Source organism: Anastrepha ludens, chromosome 3 (genome assembly GCF_028408465.1).
Source record: "Anastrepha ludens isolate Willacy chromosome 3, idAnaLude1.1, whole genome shotgun sequence".
Classification (NCBI taxonomy): domain Eukaryota; kingdom Metazoa; phylum Arthropoda; class Insecta; order Diptera; family Tephritidae; genus Anastrepha; species Anastrepha ludens.
In genome coordinates, this window is record NC_071499.1 from 74,254,717 (window position 1) to 74,272,558 (window position 17,842).

A 17,842-nucleotide genomic window follows, 5' to 3' on the forward strand; every position below is an offset into this window, starting at 1 on the left:
CATTTTTCCCGAAAAGATTTACCAAGGTGTGATGGGTGATTTCTATTTTTCCGGCTATGGAGTTTGCGAAGAAGGGTTGTTCATTAAGAAGAGGCTTTAAAACAAGATTTGGCTGAATATAATTCTTACTAGAACCAGTATCTAGTAATATCTTAATGATTTTTCCGTTCTTCGTCCGACACTCTATGTACGGTAACGAAGAACACGTCATTCTAAAAAATGTATATCCGTAAAGTCAGCTGAGGTTTCATGTTCCTGAGACAACTGCGGATTATATCCATGATTCAATGCCGTCTCATATTCGTCCATTGTAGGTATACATTCTTGTTCGTATCCTTCCTGTTGGACTTCCTGTTGTTGCCGTTCACTTTCAATATGAAAGTTCCTCTGAAACTTGTATGGTATTTGATGAGAAGTGTTGGATGGCCTCTTTTCAGCTGGTTTACTTGGTCCTGGTCTATTCATGTAATTAATTGCCTTAGATTGCATGGAACGATCAATTTCCATGGGTTCCGGTCTCGGTAATGGTTTTGGAGCTATTGGGCGAGGGGGTGTGAATGTATTTCTGACCTGAGGGTAAGGTTGAGAAAGCCATGGTTGAGTTGGCGGTTGAAAGGATGTAGGATACTGTTGAGAAGTTCGTTGTGTATTCCAACCAAATTGAACAGGAGAAGTCCTTTGGTAGTACTGTGACATATTTCTGGGTGCTAGAGGTGGAGGGGTTTATTGTGGGTAATATGGTCGAGGAACATGGTAGGATGCTCGCGTATTTAGAGGCATATTCCTTTGTCCATTTAACTTTACAGGTGTTGGAGGTGCCTGTCTGTTTGACCTATTATGAGGGGAAAAGTTTACTTGGTTTTCGAGGATTTCACATAGATGAAGTGAATGTGGGAGGTCCTTTGGTTCCTTTACCGCTAGAAGCCTTGGCATATCGCCGTTGAGTCCATTTATGAAGGCATCTCGAGCTTTTTCTCTATACATGTTCGTTAAGACTCTTATAGCTTCTGGGCTCTCCTCCATACAAGATATTTTGTTCAATATCAAGGACAGGTGGGAATAAACTAGTTGATAAAAATCCCGAATCTGTAAACGTCCCTGAACCAAACTACAAAGTTGGTACTCGAGAGTTTTTAGATCTCGTTTATCAGCATAGTGCCAAGTTAAACAGGAGCGAATAGCCGTCCAATTTAATGGAATATTGTAAGATTCCAAAACTTCGTCTGCATGACCTACAATTTTGTTCCTTATTGTCATAAGTATCCCGAAATATCTCGGAGTCCCCTGATACTGACCATAGTATTCTAAAAGTCTCTCTATACTTTTTTTCCAGGAGCTAAACTCACTTGGATTTCCTGAAAATTCTCTTATTGTCCTAGCTATTTCTGGGACACGGTCCGAATCTGTGGTTCCTTGTGCAACTACGGGTTCGTCCCTCAAATTAAGGAATTCATAGTTAGGGTTCACTATATTGTTCACTAGCTTCTGTCCTTCACTTTCAAAAATATTTTTTACTACCCTACGGATTGTCTCTTCTAATCCTGTCATTGCACTGCTGCTGGCCGCGGTGCCAGTGTTCAGCACGGAAGGTCGGAGTATCGAAGATATGTTGTCGTCAGGCATTTTGGATTTCTTTTTTTAAATAAAATTTCTCTTGATTTTTTTTTTTCACTTTTTGTTTAGTTGCGTTAATTTTCTTACAAAATTTCTCTTTTTAGAATTTTTTCCTTATATAAAGTTTCTCTTGATTTTTTCTTCACTTTTGTTGCGTTAATTTTCTTACAAAATTTCTCTTTTTGGAATTTTTTTTTCTTATATAAAATTTCTCTTGATTTTTTCTTCACTTTTTGTTTAACTACATTGATTTTCTTAAAAAATTTCTCCTTTTGGAATTTTTTTTCTTATATGAAATTTCTCTTGATTTTTCTTCACTTGTTGTTTAACTACATTGATTTTCTTAAACTTACAAACTATATTGAACTTAAAGACTTACACAAATAAATAGATCTCCATCCTGTGAGGTGACGGGCAGGACTTATCCGTTTTGTTCTGAGGGTTCTTCCCGCGATGACTCCGGGTCCTGTATCCGCACACGCTTTGTGTCCACCGACTGAAGCGTTCCTCCAGGTTGTGGCTGCCCAGTCGCCTACTGCTATTTTTGGTGCTGAAGTGTTGAAGATTGTTCCACCACTGCTTGAGGGGCCTTTAGAACTGTATTCTTTTTTTCACTCGCGTCGAAGGATATTCCGCCACTACTTAGGGGCCTTGGAAATTTTCCTTCGTTTTAGCACTTGCGACTGGGCCCCACGTTGGGCGCCAGTTAATTTACCCGGTCACGGTTGTTTTAAAAAAAACAATTTTTATCCGGTGAACGGTCTTTATTTGTTGAAACTTAATTTACAACTGACTTAAAAATTATTCTTAGTTCTAATACTAAAGCTAAGCCCGTGTGCCAGCAACGTGACCCATTCTTTGCTGAATAGGCGTTTCCCACGGAAACGCCAATCGCTGCTCTGGTATCTCTTCAAAAGCGTTGCGCGTGTGGAGTGTTGGGTTACCGTCATACTTTGGTTGAGGTGTGTGAACTGTTGCATTAGTTAAAACGTTGCGCATGTGGGGTGTTGGGTTACTATCATATTTTGGTTGAGGTGTGTGAACTGTTGCGTTAGCTTATATACAAATATATGGGAATATGACCAGGGAGCTCTAGCCTTTTTCTGGCTAGTGGCGGACATTCACAAACAATGTGTTCTGAATTTTCAGTGTCCATTTGACACAATCCACAATAATATACAAATTACAAATTAATTTCAAGGGTACATAAGATGTAACAATTAAACTTCCATCTTCCGTTCTCGGATCAGAAAAACTTTGCTTGTATTCGCTCTGTCCAGTGCTGCCATCGAAACCCCATTTACCTACTAATTCATACTCAGTGCAACTTGATTGAGATATATTTACCAATACTGGTTTTTGAGATTCGCGGATTCAAGAGCAAGTGTGGTCGAACAAACATTGTAAATTAATTTCGGCAGATGATTCTGTAACGCCAATTCCGGTTGGGTAACACCGTTTTTTTGCGTCGAGAACTTTTTTATAAGATGGTAAAGCGTTAGGCAATTTTGAATGAATAAAGTCTCTTAATAAAAAATACTGATGTTTGGTGAGTTTCGCCTCATTAAATAGAGACTAAACTTCGTCCGTATTGAATTCTAAAGAATTTGAATTTGATTGCATTGAATTACTTAGTATTGCATGAATAGCGGAACTATCAACATTAGCTAGATCGGATAACCTGCGACGCTTTGTCCTCTTGCTGCAATCCTCAAAATCTTTTCTGTGTCTCTGCCTGTGTTCGCTCGGAGAAGGATTCGGTTTCAGTTAACCAATTACGGTACTTGGCAATCAGCCTTGTTTTTGATCTTTGCACTTTTTTCCAGTATCGAGAAATCCGTGAACAGATCCAAGAAACACGATTTTCAACGTCTTCTAAGGTTAAATTCTCAGAGTTTGGTAAAGCTTGAATTATGTTCTTCAGTACGTGGCGACATCTATCAACATCATTTTTAATGCTATTGTAACATAACCACGTGTCCAGAATATGCATGCGCGTAAATGAACACTTCAAATTTACACCTAAAACAAAAAAAACTCTTTATTAGCAATCTTGGTAGAATCACATTTTTCAAAATCCTACACATAGGTACAGATTAGACCCTATATCAAGCGCAATCGCAGGTCATCGCAGCTGGAAATTATTTTTCCTTAAAGAGGACATACGTAAGAATATTTTAGTGTATGTTTCATTTGTGCAGATTCGTGAGAACTTAGTTAAAACTTTACAAACTTCTTATAAAAAAAATAAACGGCAAATTTTAAAGTACGTATTTCGTACGGTCTGAAAACCTATTAAATAATAATTAAAAAAGATAACAAAATGTTTAACATGTCGTACATATCTTCAACTTGAATTCCCATTGTACAACAGGTCATAAACACAGTAATGCTTAGAAAAATAACACTTCCCGGAACTGCGTAAGTACGGAGCGGAGACCACGTTAACTATCACTTTTAAAATTCTTTTACTTTGGAGGCACAATTATAAGTGAATTGTTTGTGCAGTTGAAATTTCTTTTGTACTCTAAGTTACTATGACTAATGAACTAACATTTAGCTAAATATTGTTGCATAATTTTAACATGACTATTTTCATCCAATGTCCTATGGCGGAACCACTGTGCAATCGACGGATGATGGCCGTATTTCGCTTAAGTGATATATCAGGCTATAGTGACCTGTAAAGTAAATATTTAAAAGTTGTAAACCTACTCAGCTGAGCGTAAGTAGTTTATCAGAAATTCCTCTGTTCAGCATTAGGAATTGTTCCGCTGACCGATAGAATTTCGCCAGTGTTCAATGAATTTCTTCTCCTTCCACTTCTTGAGAATTCTTTAATGTGGCCTTTTGCAAATCATATTAGCCCAATTTTAAGCTAAATTATAAGCTGTTTCATTTAGCTCATATCCTTCAATTCCCGGAACCCAAATTAATAATACTTGTTTAAAACACTAGAAAAAATTGTACGAACTACTGGGTTAAGAATTTATACAGAAAAAGCGAAGTTTATGGTCCGGTCCAGCTCCGGTTTAAGACATGATGACCTGCTGATAGAAGACTATGCATTCGAGAATGTGCAAGAATTCACCTATTTGGGTATCAAAATATCAGCCAATAAGCCAATAGTCATTCGGCTACGGTCGCAGATGTCAATAAGGTTATATAATTGACAATTAGTGACAGAGTTTTAGCAGCAAATAAGTTTTATTACTCTAATTTGAAACTGCTTAAGTCAAAGTTAATATCTCGCAATCAAAAGTTAAGGATATACAAAACCGTGATCTACCCTGTGCTTACCTATGGTTGCGTACTATGGACGCTAAAACCCACTGACATTGATCAGCTGATGGTCTTCGAAGGAAAAATTTTACGAAAAATTTTGTCATATTTTAAAAAAACAAAGTTTTCAAGTTTTTTTTATGAAAAATCGGGGTTTTGACTTCAAAGCGCTTTAAAAAATATAAAAAAAAAAAAAAAAAAAAAAATTCGACGTTGTTACCTGCGAAACTTTATTAGCTGATGAAATCAATTTGGTTTTTTGATTTTAGTTGATCCAGTAATGAGTTCTGAGGGACACCGCAATAAAACTTTTTTATGAGACGTCCGCGAAGATTCGCTGCCACCAACTCATTTCTTCATAAAAATCAATGAAAATTTCACACAATATTCTTTAAATATGACTTTATAATGAAGTAATTTTAAAATTTTGAATAAATCAACTGTGTCGACAAAAAAAATTTCGAAAAATATGCTTGTTTTACACCGAATTAACCATACTACCCCCTTAAAAAGTCATTGCATGTTTGTTACATACTTGGGTTCTTGAAAATGTTCGGTTTGGTTGAGATTCTACTTCTGCCTTAAAAGCTTTGTTCGGTCGTTCTCTATGTAGTTAACAGGATAGGGAAAGAGTATAGGCGAGAAAAGGATATTTTCAGAATTTTTTTTCAGCGTAACGGTAAAATAAATTCAAATTTTGAAAAGAGGCGTTCTGGAAAAAAATGGCGGCAATATAGCCTTTCTGCGACAAGACCTATTTTTGAAGAGCGCGCCGCCGGTCCAATTGATCGTGCAATTTTTAATTTATTACAATATTTCTTTGATCTATCGGAAGATTTGTAATTTCAATCATTTTTCCCACTTCTGAACTAAACAGCTGCAGTATACAAACTGACAAGCAATGAAGGACGTAAAGTTCAAAATATAGAAAATATTTTATATATTATTCAATAAAAAGTTTTTCTAAAAACAAAATTGGATGATTAAGTTTGCGCCACCTTGTACATATTACTCATGTGAGGCTTGGATGTGCTTTTTTATGTATTCGATTCTTGCAAAAAAATCTTATTATTTGAAAAGTTTAAAAATAAAAAAATAAAACCCCTTTCAATTGTTTTATAAAAGACAAATGAGTTTCACAATAATGGCGCTTTTAAAAAAAGGGCAAAAGTTTGAAAAAAAAGGTTCAAAAATTATGTTATGAAATATAATAAAAAAACTCATCCATACTTTCACGTGTGTAAAATGTAATTATGAATGAATAGAACAAATTTTGAGTTGATTGTTAAAAATTTGTTCCTATTAAGAGTACGTCTAACTTCAAAAACTTAGTATTGGCACAAATGCATTTTGATATTTTCGGTATGGTATGCATGTAAATGAGTGCGGTTGAGCCAAAACTCAAAATGGAAGTACAGATTAAGACATTTTTCCCACCTTAACTTTTCGAGAGTGTCACTTTTTATTGGTGTTCGAGCAAATTTTTGAGAACATCGATTTTTTTTAATTTCGACAGTGACTTGACTACTTTATATGGAATTAAATGAAAAATAGTAGTGTGTTGCGTAGAGCACTGAGTACTGAGAAATTCACGTAAATACGACTTTATGTATCTCAATTTGTTCATTGACGAGCACATTTGTAAGCACTCACTTAACGCGCGGAAAAAAAAAATAAAACAAAATAAATCAATAAACAAAAGAGTTTCGCTAGAAAATTGATTTTGTTTTGTACTTCTATTGGAATACCTTTGCAAACAGGCAATGGTAGCTGAGAATTTACTAAATTGTTGTCAATGTTTTACCACACTTAGGCGATTGGGAAAAGTTATTGCATGCAATTCAGATTGCAGTAGAAATGCTGTGGCCTAGCGCGCTTGCTTGGTATTTTGTTATTTTATAACCGACTCTTTACCCGTTACCGAATTGGCATTGTGGCGATGAATTTTTATTGCACAAGTTTTGAAACTACACATTTCCTGATATACACGAAAATACTCACAGACTCGTGTGAGTAGGTATGTGCCCACATTTGAGTGTATGTGCACTACAAATACAAGGACACACCAAACGCTATTGTAAACAAAAATAAATAAAAAAAGTTTGCTTTTATCGACATGTTTTTATTGCTTTGAGAAGAGCTCTCCTTGCAATATTTATTCGATGCGGCGGGAAGGAATCGTGAAAAATGAATGCAACTTTTATTAACTGCTCAGGAGAACAAAGGCGAAAAGAAACAAAACAAAAAAAACAAAATAAAAGGAAGAAAAAAAAAAAAAAAAAAAGAACGATAACTTATTTCCAGCTAACTTTTTTGAATGTCAAGGTGCATGCAGGTGTTTTGTATATGTTTGCATATTTTAACATCTGGCTTACTTAAAATGCATGCATGTTTTTTTAATTGAATTCCTACAATATATAGTATGTATGTATGTATTTACAAATGTAGGTGATGGGAAGAAAATTTCGCACACAGTTTATTCGAGTGGTAAATCAGTTTTTCAGTGCATCGGAAAGTTTTTCCCAGCAGTCCTAATAGTGGCGTGCTTATGTATTACCTTGAACTTCGAAATGAGAGTTTTTGCAAGTCCTTTTTTGCATTTTGATAATTTTGTATTTTTATGTTGTACTTTACCTCTAATTAGTAGTGGTTTTAAATAGTTTGAAAGTGTATAATTAAAACGTTTTTCACCTATTTATTAAAGTATAATATTTTACAAAATCAGTTAAAGTTCATTAGGAGTTGATGTATGAGAAAAAGTATATTGGTAAATAAATTTAAATTTCTGTGCTACATAGTTTGCATTGTAACTATATTGCGTTCGTGTTCAGCTATGGCCATGTTATGAATAATGGTGACGTTTTTCGAATTAGTGATTACAAATATGAGTTGAAAATAAATTTTTGAAATCGAAGGAACATCTTTCAAATAATAAAAATATGTATATTTTATTATTATGAGGCGATTCAGCACTGGAACCTGAAGGACCTATTGTGCCCCAGTCATGGATTCATAGTTTTTCTCTGAACTCAACTTCCTCAATAAATTTGAGTATTTACTATTTTATTGCGTTTTATTTCTTCCTCTGCTGAAACACGTTTACCCAGGAGTTTGTTCTGCTTATGTATCAGTATTCAGCTCGTACATTTATATTTAAAAACCATAAAAAAAAATATATATATATATATATATTTCTGCTTCTTCTTTATTTTCTATTCGTATTCCAATGTAAGCTATTATACTATTTATAAATAATATATTATTAAAAAAAATATATTTTCTATTTTGAACTATATTTGAAAATAATTCGCGCTCTCTAGCCTTCTCTTATTCCCTCGATCTTACCCTGAAATATGAGTTGTAGCACTTCATATGAATATGACCCAGATCCGATGTTTGTCTACGTTTGATATACTTGAGCAGTTTTTTATCATCGATACACTTTGCATCATTTCTTTATTAGAAACGTACTCGGTCCAGGGTATTTTAAGTAATCTCCGTAGAAGCCACATTTCAAATGCTTCTAGTCTATTCATGTCTGATAACACTGTGGAACAAATTCAGGTTAGCAAAAATTAGGTTCAGAGTGGCGGCAGAAAATAGAGGTGTTAGTTCGAATTTTTTTTAATCGGCCTTTGAAGTTCGAAATCGGAGCAAAATTGTTTATATGGTTTTTTGGCTATAACTCGTCGACTAATTGATATTTTTTCAATCTGTAAAAGCCAAATTATTGCTAGAGACCTGAGCAGTGCTGCCAGTTTAGCAATTTAGTTGCTAGATCTGGCAACTTTTAAAAAAATTTGCAACTTTTCTTTATAAAATGCTATTAGCCACAAATCTAGCAACTTTTTATTTTTTCTTAGCAATTTTAGCAATTTTGTTATAAAAAACGCAAATTTTATATTTTTCTTCAGAGTTTTTTCATTTTTTATACCTTTTTGTCATCGATTGCACAAATTACGATGAAAGCGGTTCGCAAAGATATCGGAACATGTATTTATTTCAGTGGTTCGTTTATATGAACAACTTTATTGTGTATGGTAACTCTTTGAATTTGTTTGGTGATAGCAAAGCGATCAAAATGCCAAAAGTCTACAAGCAAAATTTTCGTGATGCCCGGCTTCAAGACGAGGAGTTTAAGCAATGGATTCGCAAGGATTGCACTGATCCAACGCGAGCATATTGTGCCTACTGCAAATCCTCAATAGGCGCAAAGCTTTTTGACATTCGCCACCACGCTGCCTCAAAAAAACATGTAGCTGTGATGGGCGCATGTACCCAGAAAAATAAGTTGCATTTCGTTCCAAACTCGACCAAAACGCAGGAGCAGGAAGCAGCACTATGTCTGCATATTGCCAAACACTCAGCGATTGCGACAAGTGATCATTTGTCGAAGTTGTGTGTTGAGCAGTTTTCAGCTTGCAAAGCTGCTGCAAATATAAAACTAGGCAGAACGAAGTGCACCTACATCATTAAAAATGTACTGGCAATGCATTTTATTAGCGATTTAAGAAGCGACATCGGAGACTCAGGCTTTAGTCTTCTATTGGACGAGTCTCAATTTCTATCACAGGAGCTGGAAATTAGAAAAATTTGCATGGAATTTGTTAAAGAATTAATAATCCAACTACGTGAAAGGTAATATGGGAATTTTAGTTTAAGTTCATATCTTACAATAATTTTTTTACAATTTCTAGGTTGCCAGATAATATAGAAATAATGCAACTGGTAAATTTATTTTCTGTACAAAACATGCTAAAAGTTTCAAAAAGTAAAGAAATTTTCAAAGTATTAGAATATTTTGAATGTAAAAACATTGAAAATATTCAATTGCAAATTGAAAAAATTAATTTTATAAAATGGGAGTTTGTAGAGGACACCAGCAAATTTTGGACGGAAGTTATTAAGTACAAAGACGCTGGAAATAATAATCCGTTTAGCGACTTAGCGGAATTCGCCTTAAAAATTCTTTCTCTGCCGTGGTCGAATGCAGAAGTTGAGCGGATATTCTCACAAATGAACATCGTTAAGAGCAAATTACGCAACGCCATGAGCCTTAAAACATTAAATGCAATAATGTATATAAGGTAAGACTTAATTTTGAATAATTTTCACCAAAATACAAATGGAACATATTTAACTTCGAATATTATTACAGATATGGACTAGAAAGACATGGCAAATGTTGCCATAATTATGTCCTGCCAAATGAATATTTGAGTCAAATAACAAGCAGTGAAAAATATTCTGATGTATGTGAAGCTGACGAGCTAGACAATATTTTAAGTATCCTTTAGTTTAAGACTGATTTAGTTTATAAATTGATTAAGTAATGAATTTTAAATGTAAATTGTTTGGTTTTTTTTTTTATTTTTAAGTGTTTTCAGTAATAATTTCTACGTTTCATTAAATAAATATGTACATTTGTTGAAAATTAAGATTTTAATGGCTTAGCAATTTTTCTAGCAATTTTCAGAAAATTTTTAGCAACTTTTAGCAATTTTTCTTCAAAAATCTAGCAATTTTAGGTGGAAGATTCTGGCAGCACTGGACCTGAGCAACAATTACAATATTTGAAAAAATTGATTTCGAAAATTTTTGTGGTACTTATGAAACAATATACTGAAAATCGGCATTTGACTGCAAACTTCGAAGGCCGATTAAAAAAAAATGCGAACTAACATAAAAAAACGGCGCGATACGGGTCTTCTAATTTCGCCTCTATTTTCACCCGCCACTCTCAGAATGGACCTAATTTTTGCTAACCTGAATTTGTTCCACAGTGTAATTTTATGGTCCATATCTACATATGCCATATAGCAGAACACAGCATTTTATGAAGCGTAGATTTAATTGCAGTTTGAAGTCGCGAGATTTTAGGACTTTGCCATATCTAACATTCGCGGTCTTCATCATTTAAATGCGACATCTTATTTCTATTGATGCAACGCAATTTTCGTTGAGCAGGCAACCAAGGCATTCAAATTTATTTAGTCTTTCTGCAGGAGCACTGTCCACGCTGGCCAAAATAATACCACCTCAAAATTTTGCTTTTTTATTTTGAGTTTTTTATTTGGATTTGTTTAGTGCACATTAATTTTTTATAAAAGTAAGGGTAATTATATAACAAAAACTATATAAATCCGAATTTCAAATTTTGCATAAAAACTAAAAACAAAAAACAAAACACAAACACCAACAAAGTTTCTTTAAAATTTCAAGCTTTTGAAGTAGAATTTCAAAAACAAAAAATTTCGTGTGCAGGTGTAGAATTTCCTTTTATAAAATAATTAGCATCACCCAGTGGGCTTCGCACCACCATACATAAAATGTTTTTTTTATATCGCAAGAAATTTTTCATATTAAGTTTTCTTTATAGAACTCGTAAAATGTTTAAACAGTTGAATTAGTTGATTTTTTTCATTCAACATACTTTCTAAAGATGTCACAATAGCCTTTTCTGTACTTTTTTAAAATTTGATTGTGGTGGTCACCTATATACAGGTAAGGTGAAAGAGCCGATAAAAACTTGTAATTAAACTTTGATTCTTTAATTTCCATTTTAATTTTTTACGCTAAATAAATTATGCTAAAATAAATAAAGTTAAAAATGTTTTTCCAGTTCCTTGAATGCTCCAGTTTTTATTATATTTTCGCCCAAAATTAATATTAACATAATACACTTACAGCCACAACAGTACAACAGAAACGCTCATAAGCGGCTGTGTATTTGTTATTGTTTTTCCCATACAGGCATTTCGTATGAGAGGAAACCATTAGTCACATAAAATGTCATAACTCAGGAACGGCTGCACCGATTTCAATCAAACTTCACACAAACCACCTCCTCAAAGATAGAAAATAACTCTAAAATTTTTGTGTCAATCGGTTCGGCGCTTCTTGAGTTATAAGATTACCAAGGAAATGTAATATATAACGACAACTTGAAATAACCCAGGATCAGCAGTGTGGTTAGGAATTTCAGCTGATATAAGGTTATCGATTTGATCCGGAGTTATTTTATGTACCAGCCAAATTAGTATATGTGCGTGCGGCAATCCCCTTTTCTGCCATTCGATGGAGTACATATGGCAACGCACCTCCCCAAATACATATAATTTCACAATTAAATCCATAAGTGCTTTACATTTTTGCCGAAATGGATACTCATGTGGTTCAAACACATCCTAGGGTTATCCAGGTCCACGTTTTGGTCTATATCTCGAGACCCTAGTTACGGAGGGGCATTAAAAATACTCTATACTATAAAATCATCAGCAGCTTCCATTTGCTACCCATATTGTACGAACACATCCTTAAGTTATCGGGGTCCACATTTTGGGCGATATCTCGAGACCCTAGTTACGGAGGGGCATTAAAAATACTCTATACTATAGAATCATCAGCAGCTTCCATTTGCTACCCATATTGTACGAACACATCCTTAAGTTATCGGGGTCCACGTTTTGGATTATATCTCGAGACCTTAGTCACGGAACGGTATGAAAAATACTCTATACTATAGAAATCATCAACAGCTCCCGTTTGCTACCCATATTGTACGAACACATCCTTAAGTTATCGGGGTCCACATTTTGGGCGATATCTCGAGACCCTAGTCACGGAGCGGCATCAAAAATACTCTATACTATAGAATCATCAACAGCTTCCATTTGCTACCCATATTGTACAAACACATCCTAGGGTTACCCGGGTTCACGTTTTGGACTATTTCTCGAGACCCTGGTATCCGATTCTTAAAATTTTAAAACACAAACCATCTACTGAATAGTCCAAACAAAGCCTAAAAATTTGGTTTGGATAGGTTTGCCCGTTCTTGAGTTATAAGATTACCAAGGAAATGTAACTTCTTTTTATATATATGTATATGTAGATGTAGATAACTCGTTATATAACAAAAACCCTTTAAACCCTACCTTTGTACAAATTTCGCATTTTTATTTAAAATTTATGCACATTTTTTGTATACAGAAAAAGTTATTTCTAATAGCGGCCGCCCCTCGGCAGGCAGCGGCAAACCTCCGAGTGTATTTCTGCCATGAAAAAGCTCCTCATAAAAAATATTTGCCGTTAGGAGTCGGCTTGTAGGTCCCTCCATTTGTGGAACCTCATCCAAACGCTCGCCACAAATAGGAGGAGGAGCTTGGAGAAACACCCAAAAAGGGCTTACGCACTAATTACAAAAACAATATAAATCCAAATTTTACACTTTTTATAAAAATTGGAAAACATTTTCATAAAAATCTAAAACTTTTTACTTTGAAATTTGTAACAAAAGTATAGATCACTATATAATGAAAACCACATAAAAAAAGCAAATAGCAAAGTTCTTCAAAAGTTACAACCTTTTTATATTAAATAGAGTTTCTAGAAAAATTTTTAGTATGTGGTTTTATAATTTAGCAAAAGCCATAAAAATTTTAATATCAAACCATGTCTAAAAATTAAACTAAGAGTTCTTTAAAAAATTTTGGTTTAGTTTTATCGGTTTTTTATATAAGTATAGAGCTTTATAGAACAAAAACCATTTAATTCCAAATTTTAGACTTTGAATCAAATTCAATAAAATCAACAAAGGTTTCATAAAAATTGCCAAAAGCTACAAACATTTCTAATAAGCAAGACGATGATGCCAGCAAAAAAAAGCAAAAATTAATTATCAAAAATCAAATTATTTAGAAATTGTAATTAGTAATTGTATTAGAAATTGTAAAAAATTAAAATAAATTTGCTATTCTGTTTTGTAAATCTACGTGGGATAGACTTTTAAAAATCAGCATAGTCGTGAAAAAACAGGACGGGTGGTCGCTGTACATAAGTCTCTTATTCGTATACAGTTTCTTAGCAGACCGATAGCTCTGCTAGCTTGTGCTTAAATATTGGTTTGTAATTTTAAAAAATTTTTTTTATATTTTGTTTAACCATTTTTTTTTGTCTTGTATATTTCTGGAGTTGAATAAAGATTTAATTAGGAGTTTTTGCTAAAGTAACAATTTTGAACAGTTTTCGCTTATACAAAATTAAAAAAAGAAATCTAGGCAACAAAACAAAAAAGTTAACAATTTACATCTCACATAGTTTTAAATATGTTTATTACACTAAAACGCATAATAGAAGTAAAAAAAGTGAAACACTTCATTTACCTGAAATTTCGCGACTTTTAGCAAACCACTTAACTGGTAAACTATTAGTTGATAGGCAACGGTCTAAGTGAGTTGGTTTAAAGACTGACTGCCACTTCAACCTACCTACCCACCCACCAATGTACTCTGGTTGGTTGGTTGGTTAGAGTGGTGATTCATCCTGAATCCAACTAGCGCTTCCGCACCATTTTGTTGCCACATCCTCTTTACCAACTTGTTATTTACGGCATGACTATACCCAGTCTGTGCGGTTCAGGAACCTTATTAGGTTGTTGACATCTAAGCCAGACAGTTGTTCGAGCTCCTCGAACAGCGGTTTGCCCAGGGTTAACATTCTGTCCTTCCATAGGGCAGGGCATTCACAGAGGAAATGGAAGATTGTTTCCTTTTTCTCCGGTTATTTACAACTATCACGGTATGTGTTGTGAGGGATGCCCATTTTGGCTGCCTGTTCTCCGACAGACCAAAAGCCAGTTATGACTGCCGTTAGTCTCCAGGCATCCCGTCGTTTCATGTTTAACAATATTGATGATTGTTTAAGGTTGTAGGTGGGTCATAACGTTCTGCTGATTTTGCATTTCGTCTGGCCCCTCCATCTACACTCCGCCATTCGGAGGTATTTTAGGGAAATTGTACTCTTGACTGCGCCTAATGGTGTGAATACCGGTTCTGCAAGAACGTTATTCATGACAGATCCCCCTCTTGCCAGTTCATCTGCTTTTTCGTTACCTTCAATATTCCGATGTCCTGGGACCCAGATTAAGGTAACATTATGTTTTTCGCTCAAGGTGGAAAGGCTATTCCTACTTTGCTCCACCACCATTGAGGTTGTAGTCGCTGAATCCAGTGTCTGGATTGCAGCTTGGCTATCCGAGAGAATAGCGATATTGCTCTTAAAAGAGAAGTCTGTGATTAGTAGCCTACAAGCTTCCCCAATTGCCAGTACTTCCGCCTGGAAGACACTGCAGGTATTGGGGAGGCGCACAGATCTTTCAATTTTAAGTCTATGAGAATATATACCAGCTCCAACACCACAATCCATTTTAGAACCACCTGTATAGACTGTAGTGTCGAAGTTGTTTAATGAGAATCCCTTATTCCACTCTTCCTTAGATGGAAAGAGAGTGGCAAAATTCCTATTGAATGTTACCGTCGGGACGATGTAGTCAGTCCTCACCGAGGTTAACTGAGTTTGCCGCAATAGTAGACTGGCATGACCATAAGTGTTTTCTTTCCAGCGGCCCGCTTCGTTTAACCTAAACGCACTCATGGTTGCCGTCTTCTTAATATGTAGGTCTATTGGAATAACGTGTGTCAGTGCGTTCAGAGCCTCCCTAGGACATGATCTGATTGCGCCGACCGTTATTGCACAGGCTGATCTTTGTATTCTGCCGAGTAATTTGATGTTGTAATCTCTCCCTAGAGCTTTCCACCAAACTACCGAACCATACGATAAAATTGGTCGTATAACCGCCTTGTACAACCATAATGTATGCTTAGGTTGAAGACCCCATCTTCTTCCAAGCATACGTTTACAGGCATATAGAGCAATTTCAGCTTTCCTTACCCGTTCTTCGACGTTTAATTTCCAGCTAAGTTTGGAGTCCAAAATTACCCCTAAGTACTTTGCACTGGGTGAAAGTGAGAGGGTTTGTCCATTAATATTTGGTAGGGTAAAGCTTGGTACCTTGTATCTGGTGGTAAAGAGCATGAGTTCTGTTTTACGCGGGTTTAAACTTAAGCCACAGCCTGTTGCCCAAGAATTAAGCTCGCCTAACGCCCTTTGAATGATCCCACTGATCGTATTAGCACACAGTCCTGACGCCATTAGCACCACATCATCAGCGTACGCCATCGCTTTTACCCCTCCTCTATTAAGTTTTATTAGGATTTTGCTAATCACACATAACCAAAGAAGTGGAGATAGTACTCCCCCCTGTGGAGTACCCCTGTGGACTCTCTTAGTTATGTTGATGTTACCCATATTAGCTCTAATGATCCTGGTTTCTAGCATAGAGATGATCCAATTGGTGATACAATTTTCCACCCCTAAGTCTATTAACGCCCGTTGGATAGCATTCGTGCTAACGTTATTAAATGCGCCCTCTATGTCAAGAAAAGCTGCCATCGTATACTGTTTGTTTACTAGAGACCCCTCTATTGTTCGGATTACCTCGTGAAGCGCTGTCTCCGTTGATTTGCCTTTGAGGTAAGCATGTTGTGCAGTTGATATACTAAAGCTCTCCAGCGAACTTCTAATGTGCATATCTAAAAGCCGTTCCAAAGTTTTAACAAGGAAGGACGACAAACTGATCGGCCTAAAGTCCTTCGCTGATTCATGTCCTCTTCTGCCTGCCTTTGGTATGAAGACGACCCTGACAAGTTTCCAGCTGTTTGGAATGTAACCTAGATTTAGACACGCTTTGAAAATTTCCATTAGCCATGGTAGAATACTATCAAGAGTTTCCTGTAACATCTTAGGAAAGATCCCATCAGGGCCTGGAGATTTGAAAGGTGAGAATGATTTGATTGCCCATGCAACCTTCTCTTTCGTAACTATTACATCGACAAGATGCTGTGGGTCATATCGGCTCCGCCGGATTCTCCCAGCATCACTGTCATGGGTGCTACATCCCGGAAAATGTGTATCTAAAAGAAGTTCTAGAGACTCTTCCGCCGTAGAAGTCCAAGTGCCATCCGGCCTCTTGACCCAAGAAGCCATTGAATGGTCCTTGGACAGAATACGGCTAAGTCTCGCAGAATCTCTGGTAGATTCGATAGAAGAACAGAAATCTCTCCAGCTCTCTTTCTTGGCGGCCCTGATTGCCTTCTTGTATTGTCTCCGACTTTCTCTATACAACTGCCAATTACCTGTTGAGTAGCTGAGATTGAAATTTGATCTGGCTTCTTCCCTTAATTTTGAGAGCTCATTGCTCCACCAAGGAGGATAGGATTTTTTGCTATATTTAATTGGACATGACGTTTTGTAGGCCCTACTGAATGTCTTTTCCAATGTTGTGACCCTACTCTCAATGTTTTCTGCGAGAGTGATTTGATGGATCGGAATCCTTCCTATCCTATTCCCTACTACATTTTTGAACCGTTTCCAATTTGTTCTAAGTGGGTTTCGATATGGTAAGGGTGGATCTACCTCAAGATCCAGGTGGTAGAGGATCCAGCTGTGGTCCGAAAAGGACTTTTTGCTTGAGACTCTCCAATTTTCTACCCTCACTGAAGTATTTTCAGACAGTAATGTAACATCTATTACTTCCGCCCATCCTCTAAAGCTTTCCGTGCTTGGAAAGGTGAAAGTCGGGGTATTACCCCTGTTACATACTGTTAGGTTAGTATTGATGATAAATTCATATAGGGACTCACCTCGATCATTCGTTTCGGTACTCCCCCATAGGGGATGCCTCGCATTGGCGTCGCATCCTAGTAGCAGGATACTGTTTTTGCAGTCAAGCACAAGCCTACGAGCCTCGTCAGGTGGTGCTGGTTGGTCGTGTGCCATGTAGATGGAGGCAATTTTGATCCTGACGCCGTCAGTAGCCTCCATTTCGATGACCGTCACATCCGATGAGCTGTAGGATGGGATTAAAAATATATTTAGATGTTTTTTTGCTACAATACATGCCCTGGGGTTACCCTGGGTCCGCTTATAGTACAAGTTGTAGTTTTTGAGAGAGAATCCGCTTACCTCAGTACTCCGCACTCTGGGTTCCTGTATCAGTGCGATGTCTACGTCCTCCTCCGATAGGAGAACGGCTAGGTTGTCCGTT

At 36.1% G+C, this 17,842-nt stretch overlaps 1 protein-coding gene across 1 annotated transcript; it reads left to right on the forward strand.

The window, feature by feature from the left end:
• Window positions 1-9,223: 9,223 nt before the first annotated feature.
• Window positions 9,224-10,213, forward strand: LOC128856558 (uncharacterized). Its single transcript, XM_054091865.1, has 3 exons — window positions 9,224-9,534; window positions 9,594-9,983; window positions 10,055-10,213. The coding sequence occupies exons 1-3, from the start codon at window positions 9,386-9,388 to the stop codon at window positions 10,191-10,193; spliced, it is 678 nt and encodes a 225-aa protein (XP_053947840.1). The 5' UTR covers window positions 9,224-9,385; the 3' UTR covers window positions 10,194-10,213.
• The last annotated feature ends 7,629 nt before the right edge of the window (window positions 10,214-17,842 follow it).

Excerpts from the sequence above, each read along its gene's own strand:
- LOC128856558 (XM_054091865.1), top strand. The coding sequence starts at position 9,386 with ATGCATTTTATTAGCGATTTAAGAAGCGACATCGGAGACTCAGGCTTT. Across the intron at positions 9,535-9,593 it reads ATAATCCAACTACGTGAAAG|GTTGCCAGATAATATAGAAA; the intron begins GTAATATGGGAA and ends TACAATTTCTAG. Across the intron at positions 9,984-10,054 it reads AATGCAATAATGTATATAAG|ATATGGACTAGAAAGACATG; the intron begins GTAAGACTTAAT and ends ATATTATTACAG.